Genomic DNA, 15,829 nt, shown 5'->3' with positions numbered 1-15,829 from the left:
GGGATTGTTTCAGACTCAAGCACAGATGGGGAGTGTGACCAGTTTAAAGGATTATGAGGTGTTATCAGGGGCAATGAGGAATTAATAGAGCTTCTCAAAATAAAAGAACTTCTTTGCAAGATAAAAGAGATAGGGAAGAAGTATTTTACACATGAGAATGTGCTGAAAGGCTGTACCCTGAACTGCTCTCAAACTTCTTGGAAAAAAATGTTACTTTGTTTTCCTGTTAGGTCACATCCATTCCAGTTGTTGAATCAAAACAATTGTTCTGAGACTCATACAGAGTACTTTTGTTTTCTTCTCCATGCATTGAAAGATATAAAAGCCATCTTTCAGTGGGATGTATATATTTTCCCATGTGTATTTCTTTTCCATTTAGTCAAACTTAAAATCTAGAGAGAATCTCTGAGGAGAGCTAGGAAAGTGTTTCAGTGGAAATATATTTGGCCCCTTATGAGAATTTCAAAGCCACATAGTAGTAATGACAACTGAAATTTGGGTACAGTAATTAAAATGAATGCCATAAAAACCTAAGTCTGTGTATATTCTTGTTTTTTAAGTATTATTTGAATTCCTTAACTTTAGATACATGGTTTTCTGGGCCAGTGATTAAAAGCAGCCCTTTTCAAGACATATATTCCCTTCTGAAATACTAATCTTTTCTGTTTGGTGATGGAGGTGGTAGCTGCTAAAAGCTTAGCTCATTCTTCTAATGCAATGCTGGGGAGTCCTTCTGCAAAGGTCTTCTCTCATCCTTTTTGTGTGTCCCCACAGCAAGGATGGAATTCAGTTCTCTAGATCTTACTGTGGGCAGTGTGCCAGGTTTTTAGGGCTTGGGGAGATTTTATCTCTGCCGTATGCATGGCCAACTAACCCTAACCTGCATATTGAGTGAATCTCTTGTAACTTAGACTTGGGCTTGCAGATACTAATGCTGACCAAAAGAGGCAAGTCACTCACTTTCTATGTCTTGGCCATTTTAACAAAAGGGAGGAGGGGAGGACACAGTAACAGAATGATGAATTGAAGACAGCTTTTGTGACTGGAAATTTTATTACCCAAAGAAGTTTTTTCTGGATCAATTAGCCTCGAATAAATTTCAGTGTATGATAGTTTAAAAATTGTGTCCTCTCTTAAATTTCTTTCTTTTCCTGTTACTTCAGGGGAAGTTACAAATAGGAAAAATTTGCATAAACTTCATTGGAAAGCAGTCTTCTGTCCATCAGCTGCAGACATCCACTTTGAAAGAAGGGCTTTATAGCCTTTTTCTAATCTCTAAGGCATTGCTGCTCTTTCCTGTGTCCAAACTTTGTCAGCCTCAACAGTTTTCCTTATTTTATAAGAAAGTAAACTTTGGTGCCATTGTTGTTCCCTGCTGGGTGTGCTAAATAGTTCACTGGCTGAATATATGTCTTAAGCACTGGTAAGCTGGCTTACCCTCCATGAATTTGTAACTTGTTGTAAAGATATTTCACCATGAAATAAAATTGTCAAGTAGAAAATTGAGAATACATACCTTATAATCCAAAATTCATTTTCAAGTTATACTTGCATGGCCTAAAAGATGGGATTAAATTTCTCAAAAGCTTGGCAGACAATTTTAGACACTTAGTAGCTTCTAGGTAGTATGATCATATTTTGCATATACATATATTCACATTTCAAGTAGAGCTAAAGTCTAGCCAGTACTGTGGAGTTAGGCATGAACACTTGTGTGTAAACACTGGTGAATCAGTAAAGGTGCTGTGTTAATTTAATAGCTAATGTTGATATTTTTATAAAAGGAACAGGGAAGCTAAACTGAGGCACATACAGTTAGAACATGTTTAATATCTGGAACAGACTAGTGAAGTCTGTCAAAATTTTGGAGACAAAGAGAAGGGGGGAGAAAACAAACAAAAAAAAAAAAACCAACCAAAAACCCCTTGCTACACTGTGGAAGTGCTGATTATGAATCACATTAATAGACCAGTACAAACATTTACTTGCTATTCCAAGGCAATGTTTCATTACAGATTCTTCTCTGTGGTTCTTAATACTGATGGTTAATTGCAAGTTCAGTACATTGCAGTACTCTGCAGCTGTAGATCATGATGCATGAATTTACTTGCTGCTTGCTTGGATTTGTAAAATTGTTGTAGATCCTCCCTGTTACCTGTAAGACAGTTAATGGGGGGAAGTTGCCTGAAAAGCAGTACTCTACCCCCAGTATGTCTGCACATTATGCAAAAGAATTGAATTATTGGATGTGCTGGTTAATACTAATGGAGTATAAATTGACAGAAGATCAAAGACAAATCTGTAGGATGTGAATCAATGTGTATGTGTTGGGGGAGATCTGGCCTGTCCTGTGAACACTGGGCATACCTCTATTGCAGTAAGCTCTGCGTGTGGGCTCCTCTCCTGCCGAGTACTGACGGTGCCAGCCTCAAGGACTGAGTCAGTGTGCCAGCAAGATCTGAAAGCAGCACAGTCCCACAGACTCAGCCTTGCTGCTCCCCAGCTCAAGAGGGCTTGTGCAGCCCAGTGTATTGGGAAAGGAGTGCCAGGAAATGAAGGTGTTAGAATAACGTGTTGCGGTGGTGGATGTTGGGAGGGTTGACCAGTTTTCTGAATCTGAGTCTGCTGATTGTTGAGCTATTGGATAAGGCTTATCTTGTGAGTTAAATGCCTTTAATGTTACTTCTTGCTAAAAGTCTAATGTACTTGACAGCCAACTGCAGACTTTAAAGTAATGATGAAGTACCTGATGTATTTGCTAGCTAATAATAAATGCTGCTTTTATATATCTGCTGTCTTAATTAAAGTAATGAAATGTAATAATAGTATTTTAATTTTTAGAAAGATTATGCTTGACAAAATGTAGTTTGTCTTTACAGGATTATGTTGGTGAAACTCCTATTCATAAAGCAGCACGGTCTGGTAGTATGGATTCCATAAGTGCCCTAGTGGCTCATGGTGCGCAAATAGAGTAAGTGAGGTATTTTTTCTTGTTGTTGATTGTTGTGTGTGTAGCTGACTAACTTAGATTGGTAAACATAGATACTAATTTCAGAAGGAAAAGTCAAAACAGCAGACACATGATCCAAATAACAATGACAGCTAGACATGTCCAACTGTAATGAAGCCTAAGATATTTTGCATGTCTAGTAATAAAGTTAATTTTAATTAAATGATACCATTGTGCTACATTAGTGTTGCACATACATCTGATATAGTAAAATATTTATTGTGCTTCTGTCAGATGACTCCAAACTATACAGTTTATTCAGCATGTAGTTATTTTTTACAAGAAATCTACACTTTGCACTGATGAATAAATATAGAAAACAATGCAAAAGCAGCATTATGTGCAAAACAGCAATTCACACACTTCACCATTAGTTTATTACTGTTTGTTAGTGTATTGTGTATTTGCCCTGTTAACTTTTTTCTTTAAAGGTTTATGTACTGCAAAAACATTCAGAAAAGCTCACAAACTTTTGCAACTTACAGCATGGACAAAATGGATGCAGTTTTCACCTAGAAATGTTGAGTATAAGCTCTATGGCTTATAAATAATATCAATACTTTAGCAATATGTTTTAATTAGAACTAGCTTTATTATCTTAAATGGTAACTAGTTACTGTATTTTAACCTGCACTATGGAACTTTGAAGTTGTAAGTGAATTAAGAATCATGTAGTTAATTTCTTGTTTTACCCTTTGGTTTCCATCTTACTGTTTTTGTAATGCTGCCTTGATAAATCTACCATAAAATTTAACTCTTTTAGCTGTGTCATAGAGTATTCAGGGAAGATATTACCTTTAGGTTAATGGTACTGAACTAATTGCTTTGTATGAAGAGATTTCTTTATAGAAAAACAAAATAAGCTGTCTCAGTTATTGACAAGCACAATAAATCAGTCTTGAATGTATAATTTCCCATTTTTCACTCACTTTTGGATATTTTTAAGATAAACTTGGAATTAAATTTACTGTGGAATTGAGCAAACCTCAATTATCATCATCAATTAGTATGTAATATTGTGGTTTTAACAAAGTAGCCAACCAAAAGAAAAGTTGTGGAACTACATAAACAATGTGAAATGGGTGATACCTGTCTTTGACCAAAACTATTTGCAGCAGAAGCAGTGTAGGTTTATAGCAGTTTTAATGAACAGGAAATAACGTGAATTCACAGTTTCCTAACTTTGAATTCCATCTGTGTTTCAGATAGGTAATTAAACATCAGGTCCTATCATGGGAATGGTAAAATCAGGGATGCAAATGCAAAAGGCTTGTGGAGCAACCCAAGTTTAATCATTTAGAGAATAAGGACTTGGCCCTGTCACCTGAGGGAGTTAGCTATTGACTGATAGCTATTGACTGATAGATATTGACTTAGTTTCCAGGTTCAGTATGTTAAATTAGGCCAAATCCATATGCTTTTGACACTGATTAATTTTGGGTCATCTGGTTTTGAAAGCTGGCCCTGATTAATGGTTATGTAGATTTCCTCATTTTAGTAAAAACATGAAAATGTAAATGCTTTGGATGTTCTGACTCCTTTATTTTATTACTCCAGTTAGAAGAAAAGGAGAGGGATTTTAGCCATATATTTGAGTTTTAATTTGTATATATTAACTGAAATTATAATTGACTGATAAAACTAACTGATAATTGATTGATAAAACCAAGGCAAGAACTTTATGAAATACAGAACTAAGGACGAACTAGAATTAAATCTGTACTGATGATGAATAAGTACTTTCTGTTTTTACTGGGATTAGATCCTCTAATACAGTTTTTTCTTTATTTCTTAGTGTAGTTAACAGTATTGAAGTCCAGTTTCATAAGGATGAGTGGAATACCCCTTGGGATTCCAAATAGTCAAGCACCTTTACACGATATTTATAACCTATGTCCAAAATGCCATCATCCCTAGTTTTTTATGGCAAGTAGAACAGGGATGCTAAGATTTCATTATTACAGAAACACTGGTAACCACTAATGTAATATTGCAAGAAACGTCTTTTTTGTTAATTAGTGATTATTGCTGTTCAAATGAAGTAACTTGGACTAGAGAAATCTTATTATCAGTGTTTACCACATTTCTACTTTATATCCTCCTTTGGTTATATTGGAAGACAAAGAATATTGATAATAGTCAAGGATAAAAGTAAGAATTTTAGTTTTAATAAAATAGCCTCCATTTAATTTTTCTAGTTTACTATATTTCAGGCTTGCTAGTGTATTGCTTTTGCAGAGAAAGACAGGATGTTGCAGTATAAATCTCATTAATCTTGTTGCATTGTTTTCCTAATTGATGAGAGAGAATTTGGGTCTCTATTCCTGTGTAAATTTTTAATAATATTAAAAAATAATAATTGTACCCTAGTGAAAATATTTTGATTTTTTTTGTGGTATTTACCTTCTCATTTTAGCTGAAGCATATTCTGTGCACAGTTTGTCCTACAGCCATAAAAATGGTTGCTCCACTAACTATGGTATTCATGGACCCTTGAAGAGGGGGAAGCAGGTGGTCACAATGTCCTCATATGAGTGAAAAGGTTTGCTGTGTAACTGACTTTTTAATGTGGATAGTACCTTTTAAAGTATCCATAATTACTGCTGGATTTTCACTAAAAGGCATATTGATGCAATTTATGTATGGTTAATTGTGTATTATTTATCATGGTGACAGACAAGTGTCCACAGCTGTTCATAGAGGAAAAGCCTTCTTGGTGCCATGTTTTGTTTTGCTCTTTTGCACTCTTATGTAAATGCTGTGTTTTAATGTAGTTATACAGATTGTATCACAGCATATATAAAAATAGAAAATTCAGCTGTAAACACAGGACACTCTTGAATCAAAAAGAAGCAGATTCAATTATTGATTATCCTGACTTGCTTCATGTCCACTTACATGTGGTGCACTTGTGCATTGTGTCCACTTATCTCTGAATAAAAATTCTTCTGCAGCTGTCATTTAAGCAGTTGTGTATTCCTTAGTGTCTTGATTTAGAACTAAGAGAGAAGTTTCAAACACTATATTATCTTGGGACAGAGAGGGGTGTAACTTGTGGAATGGACTGTGGCTCGGTATGTACCCATCCAATTGAACACAAATTCTTGATTGCTTGAAGGTTTTACTGATCATGATATTTGAATAGTATTATAGAAAAGCTTTTTATTTGCCTGCCAGAAATCTTCAGGTTTGGGTAGATTTGGGTTGTATACCATGATGGCATGTTATGAGACCCTAAAGAGATAGTTTCCCTTCTAGTTTAATATACTCTGGTCTCAAGGTTTGAGTAGAAGTGGTGACATGCTGAGATAAATAAACCAGTACATCTGTTTCCACCAGATGACAAATTCATACTGTGATGTTGATCTGGTTTAGGCAGACACTTCAGCCACTTTCTTGTTAAAGCTGTCTGGCATTCATCTGTGTGTGTGTAAATTTACTGCCAGAAATGTCCTATCACTGATACTAGGTTTTTCAGCAAGACCTTTATTCTCATTCTTTGACAGGGATTTACTTAATTTTATTTCTTCTTGTCAAACTTGTGTGTCACAAACTGCTAAAAAAGGCAATATTAATATCATTTTTCTTCTTTACAACTGCTATCCGTCTTCCATAACAGAAATCTGTCTGCTGTGAATTTTTAGTGCTGCTGGATTAGTCCTTTGTGAAATTCTTGTATTTCTGTTCCACGTGAGCACTCTTGTGATATCTCAGCTTTTATTCTTCTCATTTGTACTTTTGAGATTTCTTGACCTCCTGAAAATCAGTCGCCTCTAGTGAAGAGACAGTGACGTGTTGTTTTCATGACAGCGCAGGAGTCAGCCATTCCTTTCTGATGCAAACCCTCACTTCCTTTCAGTCTGGAGGAGAAGCTTACATGGCCTCTTTTCTTCAAGGGTCCCAGGGTTCAGAAATCTCCTGTCTTAGTTAATGGATAGCTTCTTGATTTCTTAAGATCCTAGGAGCTATTTGCAGGTTTTTACTGTGAGCTTGTTTTTCTTGCCTAGCTAACTTAACTATGAAGCCTTTAATATTGAACTGCAGTCCATTTCTGGTGTTAATGTACTTGTGGAGGGCCAGAGCTATGTCACCTCTTTACTTCAGAAGATCTATTACAGCATAGATTCAGTGTAGAAGAAGCAACATTCTGCTTTCTTACAGTCATTAAATTAACCTCATCTTGAGAGTAATGCTTCAGGATCTTACTGATCATTTGGATTTAGGTGCTTTTTCAACTGAGAGGTTCTTATCTGTTAATTAGTATATTAGTGCTTGTATAATCTGTTTAGTACTTTCCAAACTCAGACCACTTCATACACATTCTTTTTATAAACCTGATTGCCTCCAGATACTAGTTAAACTGCTGGATTAATTGCTGTTGTTGCGTTATTAAACGTTGCTGTATAATTAATGAAGAATATATGGCAATTCTTGTTTAATTGTATGTAACAAGCATTTTAAGGGCCATCACTGTAGTATTCTTGTAGAGACCATTTTTCAGTGTAGAGGATACACATGTTGGAATTTATTCTGCCTTTCCCATTTTATGTAAATTGTTATGGGAAGGCAAATTCAAAGTGGCATGTACATTTCAGTTTTGAAACACTAATTCTCCTTTAAGGAACTGCAAGTAAAGATTGGTAATTTCTTCCATGTTTGGTTTCCTGTTTGGTTGCTATGGTTGTAGCAGTACTTGAGGTGGTTTGTAGGAGCTTGTGATTATGAAGTAGGGCAGTAATTTGGATTTAGTCTGAAGAAAAGATTTGGAAATACCAAAGCAGAATGTATATGCATGGGTGACTGGTAAAAATGAGAGAGGCTCAGTCTTAGAGTAAACCAGTCTGGAAAAATGTAGTTTTCTGAGTTACTGACATTCCTAATAATTGCAGGAAGCTGAGACAAACTCGTACCACTGAATTCCTGTTCAGTTTGAATGCAGATTATTCTTAGTGAGGGTGGAATAACAACAGTGATTACTGGCATCAGCTGGAAAATAGCACAGAATATGAGAGGCTGTGCTTTTTATGAATAAAGTAAAATCCATCATTAAAGCAATGATACTTATGACCTTTCTGAAACACAGAGAGAAAATTCACTAGATACATGTGAGCTTGATAGTTTAGCTTATTCATAAGTGAGAAGCCTTATAGTGCTGGCTTCTTGACTTTTCTTCAGTCCAAGAGAGCTGGGTAAAGAGTATGGAAGTGTCACCAAGACTTTTATGTGCAGATGGCTCAGATTTCTGACAGGAATGTTTGGGATTTTCTGTTGGGATTGATCTACCTTCATGTAAGATACTGTGCTGATGATCACATTAATTGTGCAGTTTCCCTTAAGATAGATTTTTTTTTTTTTCCTTGCAAGATAAGCTATTCTGTTGCTATTCTGGCTACAGAAACCCAGGTACAGTTAAGTCAAGTGGAGAAACCAAAGTGTTAGGAAGTGGAGCTTTGCCAGAGTTAAATACAGCGAAGGAAACAGTTATATCCCAAATATAGTAATCTTACTAGTTCTGATGTTAGTCCAGATGTCTCTGGTGGTGATTTGTAGGGTTGCTATGCTTGATCTGGCAATAGTTTTTTACTAGATACATGGTGAGAGAATTGTTTATTGCAACATCTGCTCTAGCCTGCCGTGTTGATTTGGGTTTTGTTTGTGGATCTGGTTTCTGTTTTTTCAGTAAAGTTGTTCATAGACCAACTAGTACTTAGTAGCCTCTGGACAAAAAAACACAGGGGGTAGATGTGGTGTTGCCCTGAACATGTTCAGGTTGGTCAGAAAAGTTTTCTTATGTGTCATGCACTTCTGATTACCAGCTATATCTCAAGTCATGGAGGCTTAACAAACCATGGAAGAGCTTTGGTAATCATATCCTAAGGAAAAGATTACTCTTCAGCTTCATTCTGTTTTGCTTGATTTGGCTTATATACGATGGATACATTTTCTTATAAAGGGAGAAAAATCTAAGTTTGAGTGGTTTTTTTTTGCGTGAAGCTCATTTAAGCTGGTTTTGTGCACTTCAGCAGTTCCTTAATCCAGAAGATTTTATGTCTGCTTGAGAAAAATAACACAAAGTTATTTTTCACACCAAAAAAAAACCTAACGAGACTATGTAGCTTGATAGTGTCCTTATTATGGGAAAATAATGAAGCCATCTTCCTTTCATTCTTGATTTTTGCTCTGCTTTTGGTACAAAAGTACCTTGACATTAATTTACCTCTTCATTTTTATTTCCAAACTTGTACTGTCCGTGCTGTTTGTACTGAACAGCTTAAACTTTCTTTCAAGTTTGGCACTTTTGAGAGAAGCTTGCTTCCTTCATTTCTCTGATTCTAAGCTACCTTTGGTTTCATTTGCTATGTAGAGGGGAAATAATGTCATTTTATTTGCTACTAAAGTCATCTTGGTGGATATCTGTGTTGTAAGGTTGTTTTATCTTTTCAATTTATAGTTTGCTCTGAACCTCTTCTCAGTAGTTTTCCATTACACTTTCTTCATTGTTCCCAACTTCATTTGCAATTCTTGCTCTCCTTGTAGAAACATGAAGTTAACAGCACTGATGGTTCTCATTGTCATAAAGTTGGCTAAGTAATTCTTACATTCTCTTTAAGTGGCTGTAGTACTATTTGGAATTCCGCTAGTGATCTAGGAAATACTTTCATTTTAGTAGGAAAGGTCTTTTCTGTTATGCTGTATTGCAATCAGACTGTTGTTTCAAGAATTACCATAGTCTTTCCTGTCTTCCCTTTGTGAATTGTTATTAGGATCACTTCTTAAATAATGAGATATGAATTTAAAAATATTGTTGCTAGAACAAGGCCAAGTCAAGCCTATATTGATCATGGGAAGGTTTACTTGGAAATGTGAATATTTTGTACAAAAGGTACTGAAAGTGAAGTGCACTGTTTGAGGTCTTTAGCAAAGCATATAAATGGGAATACAGATTCAACAAAAAATCCTGATGGTGATGTTTGTGGTAACTGCAACATTGCCTACCATGGTTAATGAATTCTTTCCTCTGCCAATGTTTGCTCAGTCAGGAGTTGAAGTTATGTAGGAGCCAATTATAGCTGCATAATTCATAGTGAACTTTGATTTTCCTGTGGAGAAAGTGGCTTCACAAAGCAGAGTCCTTCTGTTCAGTATATTCCTCTTGTTATGATTTTGGATGATGTTCACAGGAACTCTAGCACTGGTTTTTAAAGTGTAAAATAATTTCAGCTGCCAGATGCTTTGTTGTGAAATAAAAACTTGGCACCAACTTGTGCTTTTGTAGATGCCCAGTGTGTAATTCTAGCATGAATTTGTATAGCTGCTCCAGCAGTGACACACATCTGTTTAGTTAAGATTATTTTTCTCTTGGTATTTGGAAAAAAAAAAGTTTGAAACAATTTTATAACTTCTGTATTTGGACACCAAAGGGTTAAAACACTTAAAGTTTAGTATTTTAAAATAATTTTGCTTTAGAAATTTTACACTAGTATACTACTGTTTATATAGGAAACAATTTTTCTCACTGTGGGCGTTTTAGTGTTCTGATCTTTTTTTCTCTTTCTTCTTTTGTTTTGTTTTAATCCTTGTATCTGCTAATTTTTGTATATAGGAATAGCTACTAATTCTTTTGAGATACAGCCTACTAAATTTAAAGTAATTGAAGCCATGAGTTGACCGGTAACTTTAATCCATTCTATATAAATTTCAGTGGAGAACTGAAAAATTGGTTTCAGGATGAAAGTTATAATGCTTTTAAAGGCATAAAAGGCTTAGTATCTTGTTGTTAAGGTGGTCACATGATAATGGCTTACATATTGAATAATGTGCTACAGCACTTTATGTATGTTAATGTACTTTTAATCTTAATGTTGCCTGCAAATATGTGATCCCTTATGATATAAGTTTCCTGTTTATGCACCATTGCCCGTTTAAATCAAACAGAAGATTCTGAAACTGTAAAAACTACACATGTCAATGTTTTACAGCTACGTAATTCGAATTGACTTGATTTTTTCAAGTAATCCTAGAAAGGGGGAGCATTCCATATAGAAACTGCTGAAACTGCCACAGGTGCTTCTCCGAAAACCTTACAGTTGTGGCATTGAATGTTCAGTATCGCTTCCTTTCTGCACACAAGGCATACTGTTGAGGTATTTGTTGCGGTGATTGGTTTTAATGCTAATCTAGGAATTCAGATATAGAATCTATAGATTTGCATGCTTTGCTTACCCTAATTTACAATTATCTACATTTTTATTTGTAAACTAACAATAGATAAGTTGAGATCAGTAATTTTTAACAGATATTACATTGATATACGAAAAGTGTGGTTTATTTTCTTAGATTGTCGCATGGCATTAACAAAAACACAGTAAGCTGTAGGTGCTGTAATCACTATTTCAAATTAAACATTCAGGAGATTTTTTTTACATTAATGATTTTCAAAAATATTTATTGACTTTTTGTGTAGCAAATGTTTGTTTTGTTTTTCAAGGTATGTGACATTATAAGTTGAAGATAGTGTATTTCTAAGATATTTCTGTGTTAAAAAGAAATCTACCTGTTTTTTCTGCCAGTGAATATGAAAAATGAACAGTTGAAGCAACTTAAAAGCAATTTTTGAAGTAAATTGAATAGCATTTATAATTCAATATGAGAAGCACAAGTCTTTGTTTTCTTTCTACAGATCTTTCAAAGAGTAAATTCTGTACGTTACACTGAAGTAAATCTTCGTTGCACCAAGTCATATTTAAACAATTCTAAATTTTGAGTGTTTTCTTGGTTTTGGATTTTTTTTTACTTTCTATTGCTTAGCCATAGTGGAAGCATCTTGACTATTTTTTAAAAGCTTGCCTCATTTTTTTCTTCCTTTAGGAAACTTCTTAAATTAGGTTGATGTAATGAAAATTTCCTCCTAAATAAAGCTAAGCTGAAAGTTAAATTCGTGTTTCTGTACACCAATCCTGTTTGGCCAGAGAATGCACTTGTCTCTTGGTTTAGAGCAACAATTGAATTACACTCGCAGCCAACATTTTTGAAAAGGCATTTCAGAAGAAGGAAATACCTAAAGTCATGCTTTATCAGTGTCCTCTTTATAGCTGCTTTAATTGGGTACCAGGACTCTCATTTAGAATGGGAGTTCAGATGATGTCAACCCAGAGGGAGAAGAATGGATCCTAAAAAAACAGTCCTCTTCATGCCAAGATCAGTCAGTTTTCAAGACTGCCTGTGGACATCACTTGATGGAAGAAGAAAAACATGTTATAAGAGTGTTTTAAGCACTGTAGGTCTGTGAATAAATGCATATGCAAAAGTCATAGCATTAACTCAATATATCAGTGTGTGTTTTGAGTTTATTTATGAAAACACCTGTCACTACAGAGTGTGATAAGCAAGTGTCGTATGTCAAGAAACTTCAAGATCACCTACTCATTCATATTCAGACTTTCATCATCTTTTCTCATGGATTTTTTTTTCTATTTAGTATAGCTTTATAATATGAAAATGTATCCTTCCTTACATTTGGCTTTCTTTTTTTCCGTTGGAATTAGCATCTTATACTTCTGTACTTTGAAGAAAACAAGATGTTCTTATTCCCAGCTCCTGGATTTTAGCCTGCGGGAAGGCTGAGGGTAAATAATAGTGTGCTTCAGGATTTTAATTTGTTTCTAGTAATAAGAATTACATGGAAACAGTGAATAAAGTATATAGCAAAAAAATGCTGCTTGGTGAAAAATCCTGAACAGGACTCAGTAATTTTTCAAATACTTGAATTGCCTTGGAACGGATGCAAGATAAGTGTTTTCTAAACATGGAGTGAATTGACTTTCTGATGGCTGCCTTTAGCCCTGGGCAATGTTAAGTAAGGAATTTTTCTCCTGTTTGTCAGTTTGTGCCTTCATGTATATTTCTGTCTGGAGCAGGTGCCAAAAAAGGAATGACATTTTCAGAGCTTTTGTTTTAGGTGTCCTTTCTTCAGTTTTCCTTTCCACATGTTTGTGTGGCTAGACTGACCTTCAAAGTTGTCTTTAGTTTTTGACTTTTTTACTGGAGAGAGAATGAAGTAAGTTTTTGGAGCAGTGCTCTCTGATTTGATAGTTATTAGACCAACCTTTAGAAAATTATGTATCAAGTCAATGAATACTGCTGACTAAGCATAAAACATATGTCACTTTCCAAGACTTATTCTGAGTTTCTTACTTACGTCTTCCTTCCATCCTTCCACACCTTCCTTGCTGCTGGCTTCTTCCTTTTTAATGGATTCATGTGAAAAATGCAGTGTTTGTGACCTGCTGTTTGTCTTATTTCAGCTAGAAGCCTAGCTGAGAGACAAACCTTGGAAAGGAACATAAGCTTGTCCTGAAGTTTGGCATCTTTGTCACAAAAGAAGTTTTTAAAAAAAGCCAATGACAACAAAAACCCCTACAAAACAAAGTGTATAACCTGCTAGAAGTTTCTGTCCCCATTTTTAATTCTGAGTAGTTCAGTTGCAGAAATAGACCTGTCATTTGCTGTATGGTTAGCAGTAACAACAGGACAGTTTGCCTGAAGATTGAGTATCACTGTGTTTTAAACTTCTTGGAGCTTCCACTATTTCAAGGTGTTTAGGATGAAAGATCAAAGCTGGTACCAGAGAGATTTTTATCTCCAGCTAACTAAAAAAAGCAGAGGATGGGTGGAAAAGAAGATTTTTTTTTTCAAGACCCATGACCTTTAGGTAGTTCTGTCCATGTTGCACACTGTTTCTTCCAGTGTTTTTCTCTTGCAGCCCAGGTCTTGAAGTTACTTTCAGTTATAATATTCTTTACCAATCCTTTTTCTTTATGTCAGCAGCTACAATAAATGAAGTGCCTTTCAAGGGACACCTGATAACTGAAAGAGCTGTAAATTTACTTGAATGTAGTGATTATCTCTGCGTTTCCTGCTTGTTGATTTTTCTTCCCTTTTTTAGCCACGCATTCCATGTCACGTAGTTACTACACTTTGTGGCCGAATGAATCACATACTATTTCTCCTCCTTTTCACTTGATAGTCAGTTCACATATAATTGCAGTTCATAAACAAGGGCTGACAGGGATTGCACATAAGAGTTTGAACTCCTCTTATGTGTGGCTGGGACAGTGAACCATTTCTATTTTCATCTATATAATCTAGTCTGTCTACAGTAATGACACTTAAATTCTTAGCTCCTGGGATAAGCTGAGGCAGATGCTTCCTGCCAGACATGGACAGCAGACTTAGTATTAGATGTGTTCCTAGTTACTTGTAATTACAGCTGTGGTTCCTCTCCAAGTTCAGATTAACACCTATAAAGAATGGTCTAGTAGATATCCTGGCTTTTTAATTCATTCAAGTACTCCAGGCTTACAGGAAGGACTGTATTTTGCACTGTTTTTCTGTTACAGACTCAGAATCCTTACAGTCATTGACAGTATTTCTAAATTATTTTGAAAATAATTACCAGTCTGGTAAAACTCCATGATATCTGTTAAGAGCATTTTCTTTACTATTTTTTTCCTATTTACATTAGGAATTTTTTTTTGATTACTTGCATTTGGTTATGATAGGCTATTATAGCACAGCTACCTCCTGCTGCCTTTTGTGTTCTCATTGACAGATTTTTTTCCTCCTGGAGAATGCTAGAGAAATCAGCTAAAGAAGTAGGTATTGTTTTCATCTTTCTAGCCTGTTTGTGCGAAAGTCACGGAAGGTTTCTGCAACATTTGTCAGTTTTTCCTCTACTGCATCCTGTTAATATTGGAATGCAAGGCAGTCTAACAGAAATTTGAAAGTATATCAAAGTCCAAGAATAATCAGACTTTTATTAAAGTCATGGACAACTGGATATAGAAAAAATATTCGAATTAGTGTTCCCACTGTAAGCAAGCAGAGAGAACATCTGTGTTGTCTTCCATAACATTTGTTCAGACAGTTTTCAGAGTAGTCTAAAACTTACAATCTCCTCTTATTTCATTGAACTTTTTCTTCTTTTCATTACTAACTTGATAGGCTAAATTCAGATTCACACCTTTAAAAGAGGTATTTCTAAACTTCAGAAGCAAGAATGTTTAATCCAGTAGGCTTGAGTCCCTTGAAGTCTATGCAGTGATTCCAGGATATTTCTGTAAAACAAGCACACCTTTGTCTGCCTGTTAAGAGTAGTATTAGTTCAGGAAGAGGTAGGAATGGGACAGATCTTTAAATATCAAAGATCATTGCATTTTAAAGTTTTTCAAAGTTTTTCTCCTGCTTATTTTTTTTCTGGGAAATTTAGTTTTTCTTTCCCAGAGTTTGGTTGTGTAGCTTTACACACTTTGATCTTAGTTTATAAATCTTCATATGCCTCTGGCATCTTACATTGACGATCCTTTGGAAAATGGTGAGTGAACTGTAGTCTCTTACAGTCAGTTTTGAAAAGCAGAGTTAGTGTTCAGTTGTACTTGCTAAGTAATAGAATTACTTAAACGTCTCTTAAATTAGATGGCTATTCAGTACCGATTTGGTTTTGTCATTTTTATCTTTGCGTAACTTTGTTTATTTTGTTCTTGCTTAGATTTCTTTTAGTGTTCTTTTGTGGCTCAAAAATCTAAAAAAGATGTTGGAGAACTGAGCTTTTCTTCTTGAGCAGAACAGATCTGTTAAAACTGTGTCCTAAGCTGTAGTTTCATTGGTCTACATCCTTATGCTGCATAAGTAAATCAGAATTGCTAAAGGAGTGTAAAATATTTGTTGCTTAGCAGCCTTAACAGGTCATCTAGTTCAGCAGGGGAAAGGATTGACAGTACAATTTCTGATACCATAGGCAACTTTTACAATGAGAAGAAG

At 35.2% G+C, this 15,829-nt stretch overlaps 1 protein-coding gene across 1 annotated transcript in view; it reads left to right on the top strand.

Annotated features, from left to right (window-relative positions):
* Nucleotides 1-15,829, top strand: part of ANKRD10 (ankyrin repeat domain 10) — a 37,312-nt gene that overhangs the window by 11,683 nt on the left and 9,800 nt on the right. Inside the window, exon 3 of the mRNA XM_058018652.1 lies at nucleotides 2,880-2,971. Within this exon, the coding sequence (XP_057874635.1) occupies nucleotides 2,880-2,971 (92 nt within the window). The remainder of the gene's footprint in view (nucleotides 1-2,879; nucleotides 2,972-15,829) is intronic.

This window comes from Melospiza georgiana, chromosome 2 (assembly GCF_028018845.1).
Source record: "Melospiza georgiana isolate bMelGeo1 chromosome 2, bMelGeo1.pri, whole genome shotgun sequence".
In the NCBI taxonomy this organism is placed as follows: domain Eukaryota; kingdom Metazoa; phylum Chordata; class Aves; order Passeriformes; family Passerellidae; genus Melospiza; species Melospiza georgiana.
Note: the sequence above shows the minus strand (reverse complement) of the source record. Positions and strands in the feature narration are given on the sequence as shown.